General features: G+C 40.0%; 1 protein-coding gene and 1 long non-coding RNA gene across 3 annotated transcripts in view; one reads left to right on the forward strand and one right to left on the reverse strand.

The window, feature by feature from the left end:
• The window catches only part of cgnl1 (cingulin-like 1), a 42308-nt gene extending 27165 nt beyond the window's left edge, over positions 1-15143 (forward strand). For both annotated transcript variants that reach the window (XM_086025448.1, XM_086025447.1), the window contains 9 exons: positions 57-209; positions 1284-1454; positions 3299-3460; positions 4494-4583; positions 11017-11100; positions 11275-11399; positions 12409-12517; positions 12596-12759; positions 14175-15143. In XM_086025448.1, coding sequence (XP_085881574.1) covers positions 57-209; positions 1284-1454; positions 3299-3460; positions 4494-4583; positions 11017-11100; positions 11275-11399; positions 12409-12517; positions 12596-12759; positions 14175-14331 — 1215 coding nt within the window. In that variant the 3' untranslated portion in view covers positions 14332-15143. The remainder of the gene's footprint in view (positions 1-56; positions 210-1283; positions 1455-3298; positions 3461-4493; positions 4584-11016; positions 11101-11274; positions 11400-12408; positions 12518-12595; positions 12760-14174) is intronic.
• On the reverse strand, positions 1204-4849 carry LOC147150114 (uncharacterized). The gene is made up of 2 exons (XR_015086111.1): positions 4445-4849; positions 1204-3048 (listed from the first exon to the last, which is right to left on the reverse strand). It is a non-coding gene; the product is annotated as an uncharacterized LOC147150114 (long non-coding RNA).
• Positions 15144-19357: the final 4214 nt, after the last annotated feature.

Consider the following 19357-nt stretch of genomic DNA (forward strand, 5'->3'; position numbering starts at 1 on the left):
TGCTCTAAGCCACATCTGACCTTCTGTTTATGTGATATATTTATATGCTTTGCTAGAGGAACTTTTCCAAGCTCAGCAGTGAGCACAAGGCGTTGGAGGAGAGTCTTCAAGAGGAGAAGGTTCAGAAGGAGCAGTTCAAGAATATGAAGAACGACATTGAGGATGAGAGGCGGCTGCTGGACCGAACGGTGGAGAAACTTCAGAAGGAGGTGGTCCTGTCCCAGCATTTTGATCACTTTTCAGTTTTAGTCAGCTTAAAGACAAAGCTTAAAGCACAGGTGTCAAAGTCAAGGCCCGGGGGCCAGATCTGGCCCGCGACATCCTTTTATGTGACCCGCGAAGGCAAATCATAGGGGTCGACTTCATGTTTCTTTCAAATTGTCTTCACTTTTAACAACACTGAGATTTTTGTTTTTTACAAATAGCTATCTCAATGAATTATGTGCTTGTTTTACAGAGAATTGTAATAACTCTGGGGAAAAAGGTTTTGCTCCACCTGAGAAGCACACTGACTTTTCTCATTGACGGTCACGTTCCAGAAAACACATTTTTGTTGATATCAGATCATCTAACCCAGGTTTACCCAATCATTTGTATTGACTGTGCAATCCAAACAATTTAAATGCAATCGGACTGAGATAAGCTTTTTTTATTTTGTGCTGTGGAATGGTATTGAATTGTCGACAGTGTTGCTACTGCCTTCGTATAATGGGAACGTAATGTGTAACTTCCTCACGTTTGTTAGTTATATTAGTGCGCTTGTATCCTTTGTTCCTTTTACTAATTAGGTGCAGTTGGAACTAATTGTTCACTATTCATTGTCTCAGCTCACATGCGACGCCCTGAGCATCCCATTCCAAAATTAGTTGAGGCGTCTGTCAGAGCGGCAGTCGTTTTTGAATGTGTAACACAGGGTGGGAAAAAAACTAGGTATACATTTTTTAAATTAAATCATGGAAGAAAGGAAAAAAAAGGAAAAGAGGTAGGGATGAAGGAAGGGGCTCACTGCTACTTTTACATCCTACTTTGAAATCCAATCCCTTGGCTGAAAACTGTATTTTCAACTCTTGAAATTTAAAATGTGTTCGTGAAAATGTAATTATAATAAATGATTGTAAATGTAATCAAGTTAAAACATTTTTACTGCACTCACCACACATGTGTACTCACAAAAAGTTCAGGAGTTCGGATTTTGGCCTGAAATTTAAGGATGAATCTCAAATGCACTTTAATCTTTACAGGTGAACGTAACTTGAGCCGTTCTTTGCCCCTTGTGCCCTCAGATGAACGACATCGTGGATGCGTCCCAGACGTCAACGCGGGAGCTGCAGGAACAGATTGACATTTACAAGGAAAACAATCGCCGGGAGCTGGCAGAGTTGCAGAAGCTCCTTAAGGAGCGAGGCCAGGAGCTTGACAAGTACCTGCTGGCTGCCCAAACGCTGCAAGAGGAGGTACACTTTTTTTTTTTTATCAGTGCAGTTTATTGTCAAATCAACTGTGCTCCCATATAGAACAACATATGAGCTACTGTTATCACTCATCCAGAACGATACACGGCATCAACATCATCTTGTGCTTCATGGGTGGCTGCTGTACCGTAACTTAACATCCCTTATCACAATGCACTGTTTGCATGTGACAAATTCATCCTTGTCCGCACACGTGGGAATGTTAGGAATCCCTTTGTTCGTTGTAGTAATAGATGAATGGGAATAATTATTGTTAAAAAGGGCACCGGCCTTCTATTCTTGTATGTATTAATCAAATATTTACATAACAAGGGAGGGAATTTGAGCATATATTTACATTGACCACGCTGTTCCAGTTTTACGTTCCATAAAATGATGGATACAAAGGACATATCTGGAACAAGGTTGTACAATGTGAGGCATTCATGCTAGAAAGTGCTAAGTTCCAGTGTTGTAATTATGTTGGTCAGTTCAGTCCCACACACGGAAGTGATGATTTTTTTTTGCCTTCAATTGTATGTCGGTTACCAGCATAACTGGTAAAACTGGAGTGGATCTGGATAGCGCTGTATTTGCCATTGTGAAGACTGGGTAGAAAACAATGAAGACTTCTTCCCCTTCAGTTTTTGGGGTATTTGTCAAGCCCGTTTGAATGCACATTACCGCCACATACATTCTGTAAATGAGTGGAATATTATGGACCACATCCTAAGACTTTGGAAAGCCCTTCGAACATTTTCTCAATATCCTTGATATCCAGTATAAGGTTCATATACTATACTAGACTCGATACACACTTTGTCCTCACTAGTAAGACAATTCAGTGCCCTACTATGCTGAATTGTTTATAGACATACTAGACAACATTCTGTTACATGTTCACTTACTGACTGATGGTAATTCCGCATACAAACACAAATGATTTTCAGGTCCCTGAGCATCGCTGTCCTGTTTGGCCACACGGACCAGGAACCACCACTGAGTATATACACTTTAAGTTGACGACCCAGGATTTTGAATTAACTCATTGACTGCCAAAGACAAATGTATTTGTCTTTTCACAGTCCAGCCATTCAATCCCAGGATTTTATTTGTTTTTTTTCCAAATCTTTTCAAACGTTAGGGCAAAAGAGGGTCTGAAAATGCCTGGCTGTGATTAATGCTCAAATGACTTTCCATATTACAATCATCAAATTGACAACCGATAATATCATTTTTCATTAACAATAGAGAAATGCCATGATTAAGTTTGAAAAGCAAAAGCATGTCTCCCCCTCATGGGAGGCCTTGTCTTTGTGCTGAGGATGGAGACGAGCGTGTTAGTCAGAGCCTCACTGATATGGATGCTCCTCGTGGGTGAGGTCAGCATCCAGGTCTTTCCTTTTGCTCTTCCTACATTCACGCTGATGCGTCGTTCTCCAGCTGCTGCACAGGAAGTAGGGGGAGAACTTCCGTGGTTGTGATATCATTGTTGTGAAAGCTGCGCTGGCTCGATTCACATCCTCCTTCCTTCAGCTCTCCTGACTTTGCTTTTCCAGCTGCTCCGCAATGCCCCAACAGTCTCCACCCATGTGAACTTGGGAGATATTAGTTACAAATTAGAAGCAGACTTTTTTCCATCTTCTTCTCACAATAGTACACATTTATTCTCATAAAATTGTGACGTGCTTTGATGCACAGTTATAAACCAGAGGTATCGGTCTGCCTTCATGTAATTATTTCGCATTTCAACTTGGCAACATCCCAGCATTTACGCTCATTTTCAAAGGACTACAATTTTAAGATATGTGTATCGTTTTTTTTTTTGCTTTTGTCCTTGATTGTAGCTGTTACACCGGGAGGAGGACCTGCGTCGGTGTGAGCAGGAGCGAGACGAGGCTGTGCTCAGCGAGAAGATGTTGGAGAAAAAGGTTAATGAACTGGAGGCGGCAATGCAGACCTACACCCACTCGAAAGATGATAGGACTCGACAGTTCAAACTCATGGAGGTACAGTACAACAGATGAATTGATCACAACTTTACACAAACAAGAAAAGTACCTCACAAAAAAAGATACACACCTCACATTTTTGTCCATTTTTTAAATTATTATGTCTTTTCTTTGGACGACACTGAAGAAAGGACACTCTCCTACAACAGTAATCATTGTACAGCTTGTATAACATTCTACATTTACTGTCTGTTTAAAATAACTAAACACATTATTTGTCCTAACCACTGGCAACAAAAGTGAGTTGTGAAAACGTCAAAATGTTGCCAAACGATTACCATTGTATGTGTAGTATCTCTCAAAGAAGAAAATGTTGGCCACACAAAATGTTGACACTGGCACAGTTTGGACATTTTCACTTTGGAGTCTACTAACTTTTGTTTTCAGCGGTTTATACATTAATGGCTCAGTGTTAATTTATTTTGAGGGGACAGTAAATGTACGGTGGGAAGCGAGCTGTACACCGACTACATTACAATTAAGCAAAGTGTCATTTCTTAAATGTTGTCCTGTGAAAAGATCAAATATTTTCAATTTTAAATACAAAAATATTAAATTAAATATTTTTTCAATACAATTTTAACAGTGAAAATTTACCAGCCCCTCAAAACAACTCAGCACACAGCCATTAGCATCTGCTGCAGAGCAACAAACGTGAGTACACCCCAAAATGAAAATGTCCAAGTTGTCCCCAAAGTGTCAATATTTTGTGTGGTCCGTACCTCAAAAAGAGGCTTCGACCAGTGCTGAAAAATAATAGTGGTCACACAAAATATTGACACTTTGGGTACAATTTAGACATTTTCACTTTGGGATGTACCATTTCTGTTGCCAGGAGCTTAGACAGTATTGGCTGTGTTGTTATTTTGAGGGGACAGTAAATATGCTTTAGACGGACAACATTGTAGGAAAGTTTCCGTTTCTTCATTATCTCATGAAACGATATACAAAATATTTGCAAAATGTGAAGGGTGTACTCACTTTGGTGAGATGCTGTACATTGTTTAATAATGGATGTGACGTTCTTCAGGACAGAATCGCTCAGCTGGAATTAGACTTGGATGAAGAGCGTCAGAATGGAGACCACCTGATGGACAGGCTAGACCGAGGAAGAGAACAGGTACACACATGGCACATTGAACACATTCATTATCTGCACTCACCTGGGTCAGTGGCCTGCTGTCCATGCTCATGTTAGTTCACACAACTGTGTCTCTGTTCCATCTAAACCTGTAAATGAGTTTCAGATGTCATCCCCCCACTAACATCACGTCCGCAACCACTAATATGTGAGTGACAGCAACATGTCCCCCATTCACAAGTTGAATGTGTCGAGTGCTGCTTTCGTGTACATGCACACACACGCTCACACACACACGCAGGCAGGCTAACTGCAGGTTGTTGCATTGTAAGATGGTCTTGTGTAATGTGTGAGTTTGGCAGCCTGCCAGCCGCAAAGGATCATTAAAGTCAAAATATGCAGGCAGGGTTCAGGTTGCGGAGTTCACTTGCAAGTTATGCTGTTCCTTTTGATCCTGAGAAGAATTGTGATTCTCATGCATAAATACTAAATAGGCCGACTTTTTGCTTTGCTTAGCAAAGATTTTAGATTTAAGCGGTGTATGGTTGTAGTGAACTGAACTCACCTCACAACAAGCAGCAGTTTGGTAGGTAGTGTACACTTCTTCAAAAAAGTGACTTCACGCTGTCTAATGCCATGCCTTGTTGAAGTTTTCTGTCAAATTTAACATCAAACAAAGAAAATTACACAATGTACATTTAAAACAACCACAAAACTGCCTTAAACTCTGCTATCTTATGGCTAACATGCAATGAGAAAGCTATAGGCAGGTTAACAAATTTGGTGTTACGGTGTTTCAAAGTGCTATTTATTTTTTAATGCTATTATAGACCAATCCGACGTTGTCCAACTAGGATTGACGCTTACCGCTTCGCGTCGGGCCGACTGTTAGCACGTCGAGCTGGAAAAATACACCGACAGACAGCGACGCTGACCATTAAAATAACTTCTGCGCATGCGTGAGATGTAATACCCCTGCATACCATCGGTGACAGTAGTCACTATTTCTCACGGTTAGAAAAAGCCAACCGAAAAGCTATTGGCCGAGGGCGGAATATAAAAACGTAAACAATGCATTCCGATTCAACTTGCTGAAATGCCCACCAGACGCTTCCTGACGGGGTTCGATGTTACGACGGCGTTCACTAAATCAATCAGACGGCGCAATCCCACGCCCTGACGCTTACCGACGTCGGATTGGTGTATCTTGGCCTTAATCCTCAAAATTATGTACGACAAAATCATGACTTCTTTCACTCTGTATGCCGTGACTAGGGATAGACGATATGCTTTTTTCAGGGCCGATACCGATTATTAGTAGTCAAGGAGGCCGATATTTGAAGCCGAGATTTATTTGTAGAGAAAAGGGGTAAAATGGTGTCAAATTTATGAAAAATAAAAACTCCAACACTTGACTTCGTTTAAATGCCTGAAGCCCGTGTTTATTAAACAACTTTAGTGGTGTACAAGATGTTGAAGCTTTTCTAGATCTTAAAAAAAAATAGACAACTTTGTTTTAAGTCTCACAAAAAAGTGCAGGGAGCTCCCGGGCTCAGCTACATGTCTTATAGTTCAATGAAAACAAACATCTCCTTACAGTAAATAGTTTTCTAAAAATACACCATCACTGAAATGTTTATCTTTCGCACATCTTTGTTTTAAAGTTCAAAACATAAAAGTGTATCCTCAACGCAGCTACTAGCCAGAAAAATAAGCATGTTTCCAAGACCGGACTTTCACATGCAGTACTTTGCCATCAATTTTTGCACCATGTACAGCACTTGGAGCGGTGGTTGTTTTAAAGTGCTCTCTAAATAAAGTTGAGTTTAGCTTTTCATTACGTGGCTTACACACAGACACGCACACACAGGCACTTACTCAAGTCTCACTTTTATCACCATTTCCCGATATTATCAGCAACTTCTCTCAGGAGCCATGTCATTCACAAAGCAAATTAACTGTTGTGATATTGGGGGAGTGGTTAGCTTGAGCCGCAAGGCAGCTTACTGAGGCGAGCAGAACTTCCCCTTGTGTTTATGTGACATAGAAGGGCTCATAGTAATGTTACAAGTGAGTTATAGTAGACTGACATTTACTAAAATTTCGGCGAAGTCTATTGCACTACCTCGAACTACTAACTCGCAGACTCCCGTCGTGTATGTGCCTAGCTTGTCCAGGAGACAGAGAGAGAGGGCGAGCAGGGAGCAAGCACGTAGCTTTACGCTGATTGGCTGTTACGCACTGCACAAGGAACCAATCAGATGGTGCTTTGGGCGGGCCGATCTGCCTATGGAGGCACGCTGCAGCAAGCACGAATAAAGCAATTTTTGATTTATCTGCCTTAAAATGAAAAAAAAAAACGGCCGACGCCAATAATCGCCAAAATGCCAAATATCGGCCCCGATAATCAGCTCGGCCGATCATCGTTCTATCCCTAGCCGTGACTCTCAGTAATATATGGATTTCACTTTTTTAATTGAACAGCTGCACTATATAGCTATTGAAATGCACCGTTATGGAAATTTACAGTAGTTAATGAGGCTATATTGAAAAAATTGGCAACTAAATTGTAGTGCAGTAAAAAAAATATATATAATAGGAACAATCAGAATACAACTACACGCCATGATTATTACACCTACCGCACATCTAATGCAAATTTATTGAATCTATTGTGCGCTGCATTCCTGTCATGTACACTGTTATCAAAATTATGTTGATTGATTAAAGCATTTAACTACTTTCAAATAAGTCAAGCCACATTTCAAGTACTTCAAATGAAGTATCCATCGAATGTTGATGTTTGTGAATGTTTTTGTCCCTGCATGTTGCATAACATAACACCCATTTGGTCGAATTACGTGGATGGTCAAATGACGAGTTGGACAGCTTCTTTTCAGTCTAGTGATTCACAAGTTTTTAACTCATGTTGGCTTGAATTTGGACAGAGATCTTGCGTAATCCAGAGGAGACTTCAACTTGAGACTACTTAAACTTGAGAAAATACATCTTGGAAGAGACAAAGTGGCGTCTTTGGTTCTGGTCGGTTGTCACGGCAACACTTGAGCTTTCAGTCCAAGAGGTTGAGTGCTCTCAGTGTTTGACTCCGCCTGCTCGTACACAAACACTATGACAAGTCGTTTGAACAATTTTTCAATATCTTGTTATATCCAGTTTAAGGTCCATGTACTACTACACTCTTTGTCCTCACTAGTCCGACAATTCAGCACACTGATAGGATGGGATGAATAAATGTGCACTGAAATATAAATAGTGTGCTATGAATGAATTAATTTAATATATTTGATATCCAACTCAAGGTCCATGTACTAGTATGCACTTTGTGCTCACTAAGAGGATAACTTTAGCACACTAGTAGAACAACAAAACAAAATGTTACAAGTGAGGCAAGACTGTGCACTAGTTGACAATGACTACTACTAGTACTATTAGGAGCATTCTAAAGTAACTTGTAGTACTAAATGTCAACTAGTGTACTCTGCAAAGCAAGAGTGTCATTGGCATGTGAAGATTTTGAAAAAAAATGATCACATACAATCATTTTCCGTTTTAGGACTCTAGTCTGTGTTTTATATTGATTTTCTTTTTGAATCCATCAATGTCCATGATTTCATGGTTAAAACTGCTAAATTAGCATATTTCCTGTTCAAATACATGTGACATCATCGGAAGTGAGGCCTCAGTGAGCCTCGCCTCAGATTGCGCAATGCCTCACAAAAAAATTGCATTCTGCCACAATGCCATCCATTGGTAAAATGACTGTACTAAAACAAAGGAGATAAAGCGTGTGGTGAGGCAGACAGGATTCTGCCTCCACACTGTGGTAGGCGCCTGCCTCATTGTGGCTGTGGCAGCTACCCTGTAGGACGAGTACGAGAGCGCACAGGTTCACTAGTATGTGAACCTTATGTTGAAAATCATGCATATGGAATACAAGCTCAAATGGCTGGGCTGAAAAACTCACACACCGACGCCCACAGGGGCGTTGTGGGCGTGTGTACAGTAGCTGCGTGGGGCTTGTATGGCTATGGAGGCAGCAGGAGGAACACCTGCGTCTCTCCTGGCACCAGGTGCTCCCCTCCTGTCTAAATGAGAGTAATCTCCCCTTCTCCTCTCCCGCCGCCTCTCACAAAGCTGATTAGTTTCACTGCATGTTCCAGTCTGCTGATTCAGCTCCCTCAAGCGCCGCGCTGGGTGCGGCGCTTTATAGGGACCATCGCTCATCACAGCGGATCACTGTCACCCGCTAATTGGCATAAAATATCACCAATTCTACTCTCCCGTTGCAGAAAAAAAGAAGCTTTGCCACCAAATCAATCGGTTTTCAACCTCGCGTTGATTTGAACTAGGGCTGCCACAAACGATTATTTTGCTAGTCGACTAATCACTAACAGTGATCGCGATTAGTCGACTAAAGGGATAATATATAAATTGCGGCAAATCGCAGCAGCGAGCTGCTGCTCTTATAATAACTATCATTCGCTTACAGCTTGAATTCTTTATGTACAAACTAATCATGAAGACAATTAAGACAATAGTACATTCAACTTGTATTCAACTTTGCAACTCAACCCATCATTCCTGACATGTTTATAAATAAGGTAGCGACTTAAATTGATGGCGATGCTCGGGCCTTCAAATTTTTTGCTGTAATTCTTTAGTGCATTTTCAAATGGAACCAAAACTATACACTATGCAGAGTTGCACTAATACAGTGACATTATCTATGAATACAAAAAGAAGTACAGTACTTGTATACATATTTCACTCTTCTTCGGCACCAAGACTTTTTTTTTTTTAATGGAAGGTGGTGAAATTAGAGGAGTAAATTGGGAAAATGTTCTGTGCTAAAGAAAACTAAAATAAACACTTGTAATAGTTTTTAATTTTGTCTTCATTTAAACTTTCTCGAAAAGGTTTTGTTTTTCTTCACTAGTATGCATAATTTAAAAGTAGTAAATTGAGCTACACAATCAAAATGTGGTATGCACCTGTAACAAAAAAAGGAAGGATATGAAATCAGGCATAAGGAAGGACCTTTTTTTTTTTTTTTGCACTATAACGTAGTATATTACAACAAACTTCATTCTGGGTTTTATTGTTATGTGCCTAAGAGTGGCACATATTAAAGGATATTTGAACAAAACTGACTAATAACACAATACTCTCAGGCATATATTCTTTATCCTCTGTGAAAAATAACTAATACTTCTGGAGCTTTCTAAGTTATGGTTCATCTTTGTTTGTATCTGCATGACTTTATTATACTACCCAATGGCCCGAGTGGGACTCATTTTCAGCCCTGGAGTTTCAGGGCTCAGACCGGCCCACTTAAGTTCACATTTTAATAAAGATGTACATTTTTACCCTTATTAGTGTATCAATCAAAAATAGCTTACCATTCCCTCCGACAATATTCATATTGCATTGATCGAAAATCAAATTTGCAATTGAATATGTTTAAAGATCACGGTCAGTGTTTATTTGAACACACATACATATCCATGAGACATTTCACATACAGTATAAGGCAGATTTCTCAAATGCTGTTAAATTAGCAAGATTAAGGCAGCTAAAACTGGACTTCCTGTTGGCACCATTAGGAACAAACGTAGACGCTCAGTGCTATGTATAATGTAACGTAACCTGCCTGAACCGTTGTTAATACTGTACATCTTTATGACAAGGTGATAGTCAGATTCAAGTATTGTGGGCACACTATATATTTGCTGATTTCAAAGCGGATCTGCGGGCTGGAAGGGGCTAATGTGCATGCTGGAAGAAACTAATGGGTGGGCCAGAGTTGCGGCCTGAACAGCATGTATTGCAGCCCGGCCCAGCAGGAATTCGTTAGAGCGTCCGGATTACTCACTCCCAGGCCTGTACTACCCGCTAGTAGCCAAGTCACACACAGCAGAAGGAGCTGCATTGATCTGATCATGATGTATAACCGCTTTAGTTCTCTACACCCTATTTATTTATTTATCTATTGCCCGTTCCTGAGGTACAACGATGTCACTCCGCATTTACGTCGAGACAGAGCATGCGCAGACCGGACGCAGCCTGGCCATTCCGATTGAACTGTTTTCATGACGCTCCGTTCGGATCGGCAAAAGGAATATACCACCCATGTGACTCTGAATGAAAAAATTCCATTCGGATTGGGCCTTTTTATTCTGATTGGGCGCATTTTCATTCACATTGGTCATTCGGATCCTTTCTATTCGGCATACATGGCTCCATGTGAACCCGGCCGGCTACTGAGAGGTGATGTCGAAGGTCTCCACATAAGTTACAATGCAGCTAAACCAGACAATCCGGCACGGCAATTTACCACAGCTTTAACGACAAGGCCTCTATTGTTCTCGCTCTGTACCGAGTGCAAAATTGGGTTTGTGCAGACAGTGTGTCACAGAAATTGTGAAGCCGTGACCGTGTCTGGGCTTGACAGGTGGACCAGATGAGGAATGAACTGATGCAGGAGAGGGCTGGCCGGCAGGATGCCGAGTGTGACAAGATGGCTCTGGAGAGACAGGTACACGCCCTTCTTTGTTCAAGGAAGGCCCGTCCAAACATACACTACACCACCGCATCATCCGTAATGTGTCCCTTCATGGTCATTCTAAAATTCTAGCATCAACTCCTCCGTCCGTTTCCTGTGTGAGAGCACAAGCATACGATCTCACGTTGCTCTTTGTGGCCTCCGCAGAGCAAAGACCTGAAGAACAAACTGGCTGATCTGGAGGGCTCGCAGAAGTCCAGCAAAGTGGGTCAGGTTGCGCAGCTGGAGGATCGCATTCACGAGTTGGAGGAGCGTCTGGAGGGAGAGGAGAGGTGAGGTCAATGTTCACAGTGGGAGTGGAGAGGAAGGTGATTAAAGGGATGGAAATAGAAATGTTGTCTCAAGTTTTGAAAGTGAGGACGGAGTTCGTCGAGTGAATGACGAACAGCGTGTAAAAAAGCCGCGGAGGTTTAACTCAAGCCATGCGGTGAGTCTGCGTGGCTCACTGCGTCTTTATTAGTTGCATGTCTGCAAATAAATTATTACTGTCATTTCCGCACTATTGAGCACAGCTGAATGTAAGCCGCACCCGCTAAATTCAAGAAGAAAAAGAAAAAGAATTTGTACATGTATAGGCTGCACTTGACTATAAGCTTTCGGAAAAAATGTCACACAGAAATATGTTTTTAACTTTTATTTAACACGCAGTGTGTATATTACATCCACCAAAATTGCCCTTCAAAAGCATTTGTTTCTCACTAAGCACGTTTAGTACGGTCCCCCGATTGCTGGTATCCACACTCAAAAACTTGCTGCATTGTAATTTTATAGATTGGGATTTCTTACGTTCATGGTTTTTTTTTTTTTGTGTAAAGAGAAGTTCTCTTACCTTGCTAACAGTTTTCTGCTGTCATAATTTCATTCATGATGGCCTGTGGGTGGATTTGTCCCGATCTCGCTTCAAACACACTCGGAGTTGGTTGTCGCATAATCTATCTTGCACCTCACTCGCTCGCAGGCAAATCTCTTTCGCCATTTAGGGAACTCTGCTTTGAAAACGTCTGGCAGTGCATGAGTTAAAAAAATCATTTGAAATCTCTCACATGAAAATGCATTGGTTGGCTAAGTGTTGTTTAGCCAGAATCTTAAAAAGCGAAGGCGACCACACAATCGGACCTCTCTGTTCTTCCAGTGTGAAAGCAGCAGACAGACAGTAGTTGTTGTTATTCTTCTTCTTCTTTTTCTACGGAAATGTCTTTGTGTTACAGGCTACATTTATGTGACGTATTTCTGTTAGAAAAGCATGTAGTTGGGTGTTAAAATGTCCCGAATGTCCTTCAGGGAACGAGCCAACCTGCAACTGTCCAACCGCAGGCTGGAGCGGAAGGTGAAAGAGGTGATGATGCAAGTGGAGGAAGAGCATCACACCATGCAGGATCAAAAGGACCAAGTATGTCAAAACCCGCTCGTCCTCTCTCGAGCCCGACAAACCCGACGCGCTTTTGACCCGTGCCTGCGTGCGCCGTAGTTGAATCTGCGCCTGAAGGCCCTGAAGAGGCAGATGGACGAGGCTGAGGAGGAGATTGACAGACTGGAGCACAGCAAGAAGAAGCTGCAGAGAGACTTGGACGAGCAACAAGAAACAAACGATCAGTTGCAGAGTCAGCTCAAGTCTCTGCGCAGTGAGATGAGGTAAAAAGAAGGACGGCGGCGATACAACAGTCAGCAAATAAGGCTGCAACACTTGACCTTTTGTTTTGGCCACTTCGCTTTAGTGCTGCTGATACTCATAAATAAGCATTTCCGATTATAACAATGACAATGCAGTAGCTTCTGTCACATTGCAAATGTGCTGCCCCCTCAGAATAACTCAACGCACAGCTTCAATATCTAAAGCAACAAAAGAGTGAGAACACCCCAAGTTAAAATGTCCAAATTTGGGCCCAAAGTGTCAAACTTTCATGTGTCCACCGTTATTTTCAATTTTTGCATATTCTTAAATTCACATACAGTGGTGCCTTGGGATAAGAGATTCATTCAATCAGTTACAATGCTTATAACTCAAAAAACTCTTGTCTTCTGATTCATCTTCCTTTGTTGACATGAACAGAAACGGCATTCATCGGTTCCAAGCCACACAAAAAACAACATTTCTTGTAAAAAAAAAAAAAACGAACACTTAAGCATATTGTATTTAATAAAAACATAGTAAAACAGAATCAAACAGAATTGAAAGGATGAAACCGTTTGTGCATTATGAGTAATTCATTGTGGCTCTTTCTGGTGTGCATAACTTGGCCACCTGGGCGTAGTGTAACACGGTCTTTATGACAAACTAAAAAGTCTTACAACTATTGCAAGTGACTCAGTGAGCTCCTGTAATATTAGTCATTTTTCGCAGAGGATAAATAATACACGTCATTGAGTATCATGCATTTTTATGCTCATTCGATAACCCTCTAGAATGCCACAAGAAAGTGCCACAGCCCGGTACCTCAACCGAGAGGCGAGCTTTCTATGTTGAGGATCAGTTAAGTTGAGCCTGAGTTGTTAGTGGAAGTTAGGAGAGACTTCTCTGCTCTTCAGGTGCATTTTCTTCCAAAATCTAATTTTCCGTAAGACCTTTAATACCTGTATCCTGTTTAAGACCTGTATCTTTAATAAACAAGCTGCCTGTATATAAAATGTAATTTTTGGGGGGATAGTAGTTTAACGTATACAGTATTTCCGGGTTAACCTATTAGTATGGGCACTTATAATTAATTTGAGGCGCCCATTATTAAATAACTAATTATAATTGGATAATGAATTCCTTTCATTATAAATAATACAAAAAATATTTATTTATTATTGAAATGATTTTGAATTTTGGTTTGTAAAATAAAAAATAACAGTGTATATGTAATTATATTCATTAAATAATGTAATTAGTATTTTAAAATGATAAAATTGTTTGTTAAAATGCATTATTTCAATATATAAAATTTACACACTCCAAAAAAAAAAAAAAACCTCACTTACGAATGATGTGTTCACTGTATTTAAAATTGAAACGTGGCCCGCTTTGCCCGCTCCTGGCGTACACCGAATGTGTTTTTCCATCGCAGACGTAAGAGCACCTCGGCGCCGCTCCTCAACAACCTGGACGATGACGACGACGACGACGACGACATCAGCACGGACGGGGAGACGTACTTCAGCTCCACTTCCAACTACAAGCGCTCGTCCAGTCAGGACAACCTGCTGTCCACCTTCAGCTTGTAGGCGGAACAAAAACACGAACAACACTTACCTTCGCTCTTGGACCAAATGAGTGCGCTGGAATGACTTCCACCCGGCAGCAGGATATCATTGAATTGCTTCAGTATTATTTGAGCAGCTCTGGGGTCATTGGAAGAGAAGAGATGTGTAAATACTTTTTAGTTGCTTTGTATTTTCCACATTCAAGTGTGGCCAAAATATCATTAGCCAACTTAAGTGCACTGCACATGACTGCCTCTGCATGACATACCCTCTATTTTTATAACCTATCAAATGTCTCACTAGCTGTTTTTTTTTTTTTTTTTATACTGGTCATTTAAATGGAATGTATTTTTAATGAGCGAGGATGTTTTTTTATTTATTCATGTCGATATGAACAAAAAAAATCCTGCCTTTGATGAGGTTTTTAGGGAACAATGAATGAGGGACTTTGTACACAGACATTTTTTAATTTTGTTTTTATATCAGTCTCAATACAGCTATTGAAGTCTTTATTAACTTCCATTTACACAATTGCTAAAATATGTACTTTAACTGCCTTTTAATCAGTTGGAAGAACAACTCGTTAACTGCTTATTGCCTTTTATTTTATTATTTTTTTTATCCCAATGGCTTGTTTTTGTGCGTATCATCTGTAACGTCCCCCGAATTTTCCTGATGGAATGTGATAAACTGACAATCAAAAGTGTTGCATCACTGTAATTATTTGCACTCCCTTTAATTAAGCAATAGGCTGCAAAGTGCATTGAAAGCTAATTCCTGCCACTACCTCTCTACTGTTCTGCTGTGACTCCAATAAACTTGCTTCTGTCTTACCGCGGCCCCTAACCTTGTCTCAACATTCGATACAAGACAAAACATACTACAGAAATGTTCTCACAGCCCAGTGAAATACACACTACTGAAATGCTAAACTACACCCTACTGATTTTTTTTCACACGCAAAACTAAAATGGTCCCACACCACACTCATGCATACAAATGGAAAGCTTTTCACACAATTTTATTTTCACACGCTGAAACGTTTTCACGAGTGAAACGCTCAAAACACTACTGAAATGCTCTCATACCACTGAAATATGTTCACACATACTTTTTAAATGCTCTCATACAAGGAAGCTAATATCTCATTCACTACTAAAATGGTGTCACACTCCCGAAAATGCTCTCATTCACCACAGAAATGTTCTCATACTCAAGACTGAAACTGAACTACTGAATTTTTTTCACTCAAACATGACCGAAATGTTCCCTACTGATACACTCTCACACACCACTGAGATGCTCTCACACTCAAGACTGATTTTTTTTTTCGCAAACTGCTGCTGCTTTTTACTCACACTGCGTCTGAAACTCAAGACACTGAAAAGCTCTCACACACTACTAAAATCCTCTCATATACACTACTTAAATGCTCTCACACACTACTGAAACACTCATACACAATCTTGACATGCTATGTCACACTACAGTTTTCCTTCATTTACAGGCAATACAAAAAGGCTCTCACACACACTATTGAAATGAGCTCACATACTGAAAGTGAAAAACACATTTCAGTAGTGCGTATGAGAGGTTTTCAGTAGTGTTTGAGAATCATCCTTTCTTATTTTGAGGCCCCCGGTCACCTCTCAACTCTGACATTTGTCGTCCTTTTAAAAAGTGGTCATAATTATCACTTTCTGTCCCAAAAGCTGCAAAATGACAATTGATTCTTCCAAGTAGGTGCAAGTGAATAGATGTGGCCCTTTTTTGAGTGACCTCCGTTGGTTGCCATTCAGTGTGAAACAGACAAATTGACCTTTGGAGTGGCCCTTGTCCATCTGTGTCAAGTGGAGCGGGTTAACGTGCCTCGGCAAGAAACGCGCCATAACAAGGTGATCATTCTTGGGATTCCAACAAGTGCTTGAGCCACTTAGGCTACATTGACTCTGCAAGTCAGTGTGGAAAAATGTTTATTTATCCCATATTCTTGATATCCAGCTTCAGGTCCATCCATGTACTATTATGCTCTGTGTTCTGACTGGTAAGCCAATTCAGTTCACTAGTGAAATGACTAAGACACCCTACTAGAACAGCCTGTGTCTTATTACAAATGATACTTTTTCCCACCAGTATACCATTTCCCTTACGTGCGTTATCACTAGCCATTCTACTAGTGTGCCCTAATGCAGTGTTTTTCAAACACTGTGCCGTGGCACACCAGTGTGCCGCGAGATATTGTCAGGTGTGCCGTGGGAAAATATCTAATTTGTGTGCTTGTGTGGTCTAGCGCCTGGCACGTAATCATGTCTTTACTACATTGTAGTACTCTTCCATACCAGTAGGTAGCAGCAGCAGTAGCAGGTAGCTAATTGTCTCTGTTTAGAGACAAGCGAATTAGTGACGCTTTTTTTTTTTATCCAAACAGGCCCATGTTTCACACTGTATAAGTATCAATATAAAACATTATAAAATACTTTTTCTTTCATTTCATTCAAGTGCATTTAATTCCTATTCAAGACGTTTTAATATAACATCATTCTTCAATGTTAAACAAAAATGCTTATATAAACAATATAATACTTATATTGTTAAAATAAGCCGTTTTTCACAATTTCAGCTGGTGGTGTGCCGCGGGATTTTTCAATGAAAAAAAATGTGCTTTGACTCAAAAAAGTTTGCAAAACACTGCCCTAATGCACTAAATGGTCTGGTTAGTGTGTGCAAAGAACATACTAGTATAAGGATATCAAACAAAACATAAATTGGCTTCGACATCAATGATTTTAAGCCTTTATTTGATATCCGTGTAATGCAATACAATACAGGTTGTGTGAGTCCTCTTAGCGCTTGGGCCGAGCTCCAAGGCAGACATCAATAAAGTACTGACAGCGCAATGCTGCTCTCTTGTGGACAGGAGGCACATTGCCGCCTTGTCTAATCAGAAAATTTCAGGCGTCATTTTAATAATAATAATAGTACTGTATTCATCTGTAAGACTTAAAAATATATATTTTTGTTGAAGAGAAGAATACATTTTATTTCAGCCATCATACACAGGGAGATTTTAAAAAATGCAAACAAAAATAAGTATAGGTCAAAAAATGAAAGGGTAGAACCAAGGGTGATGAAATTAAGCCCTCCCAAACTACCATTGTACTGTATATGCGAAATACACAATTGTATTCATTCATTGCTAAATAAATAAATACTTGGATTTTTAGTGAGGACGATACAAATTTTGATACTTCATTTGTATTGATATTTCACACATAGAGTTTGATATAAAAAAAACCAACAAAACAAATGTTCAGGCGAAATGTTTTGTTTTATGTACACATTTCCATGTACTAATTTTGGAGACAACGCCTCCAAAATGTGTACATGGAAACGCACTCACACAGGCACTAATGTTAGCAAAAAATATAAATGAAGAAAATACAATGTGCATGCTTTTTAAATAATGCATGTTAGGTTCATTGAGGCCAACAGTAATGTTTTAGTTATCAAAAACAAGACAGAGCTTTTATTCCTCCAAAGTTTATTTGATACTATTGTAAGGTAATACATTATGTAGTTTAGAGAGAAAAAACTACATAAATAATGATTCGATTAAAACTGACTGCAAAAATGGACTGTATTGGATTTTAAAAATAGAGTAATTAATTCAAGACACTGTAATATTATGCACAATTTGGACAATTGCCATAAGTCAGTGATTCTTGCATCGCTCAACAGGGAGCCACTAATCTACTTTGGTGAGTTCAAAGCTGTCATCTGTAACTGTGATTGCACCTGTTCATTACGTACATTAACCATTTTTAGCCTGTAATAAGCAATGTGACATCAAGGTGAAAGAATTTTGGCATCGATCTGTTTTTGATTGCTTGAAATCATGTGCATGTGACCTTGTGACCTCAGACCTTGTGACATGAACGTTTCAGAAGTTCCACGGTAGTGGTTGTGAACGCATGAAGTGTGAAATCAGGTTGATCCTGCTGCACAGACTCATTCAACGCCCAAGGCATGTGTCGCACGATTCGTTTCATGTTATTAGTTTAAACTCGGAGCACAATCAACTCAAGTACTGTATATATGTTTGTTGAACTTTTTTTTTTTTTTTTTTAAGTAAACATCCATCACTGCCTCTTAGATGTGCATTCTCAAGACAGGCTCCATGTGGATGCAAATATGAAAGCTGCACAGTGAGCGACTCCCCCTCAAGCGCCGATGAAGTCCAGACCAACCACACATACTTAAGAGAAAAACACTGAAAGCTTCTTTATCACATGATTTCCTTTTCATTTTGTATAAGCGCAGCGCCATAAATTCTCACTTTACAAATAACAATACGTTTACTTTCTGTATACACAGAAGTACAAAGTAAACAAAACGCCCTTGTGAAGTGACCAATTTGTGAACACCTTTCCTTCACACCCTTAAAGAGGTGATACAAGTTCAGTTACTCTGTAAAAATGTCCCTGAATGGCAACTTTTATTTCTTTCTTCTTTCATGTGAGGAAGTTTCGGAAACAACACGGCATTGTGGAGGAGTGTCACTCTTATAATTGTCTACACCATTCGGCTTATTTGTTTGTGTGGCAGGCACGTAGCAACGACACCTAAAAAAAATCAACGCTTCTTATTTCTATCATTACCATGTTGGCTTAGGGTTAATCAGAATGAATAATGTTGGGTCGCAGACCAAAAATTTAAATGAGTGTTTTTGATAAGAAAAATAGCCCTTGGCAGTATTGTGTTGTATAAAAGCATACAGTAATAACATAATTAAATACAATGCAAAGATTTAAACAGTATGTGCATCGTGATTATGGTGACTCTGGTGTGGCCAAAACAAAAGTGAAAATGCCTATATGTGTTTTGCAAGGTCTAGGTACTATGTTTCTGTGCCAGGCGTCCATGCACGTGACACTGACCGATTGCATAAGTGTGTTTGATGTGCGGTTACTCATCAACTAAGTCAACCGTGCCGACATACCACTTTATTATTTTTTTGTTCTTATTACATAGCACGAAAGGAAATGCT

This window comes from Filicampus tigris, chromosome 3, assembly GCF_054856515.1.
Source record: "Filicampus tigris isolate MCC_2025a chromosome 3, RoL_Ftig_1.0, whole genome shotgun sequence".
Lineage (NCBI taxonomy): Eukaryota > Metazoa > Chordata > Actinopteri > Syngnathiformes > Syngnathidae > Filicampus > Filicampus tigris.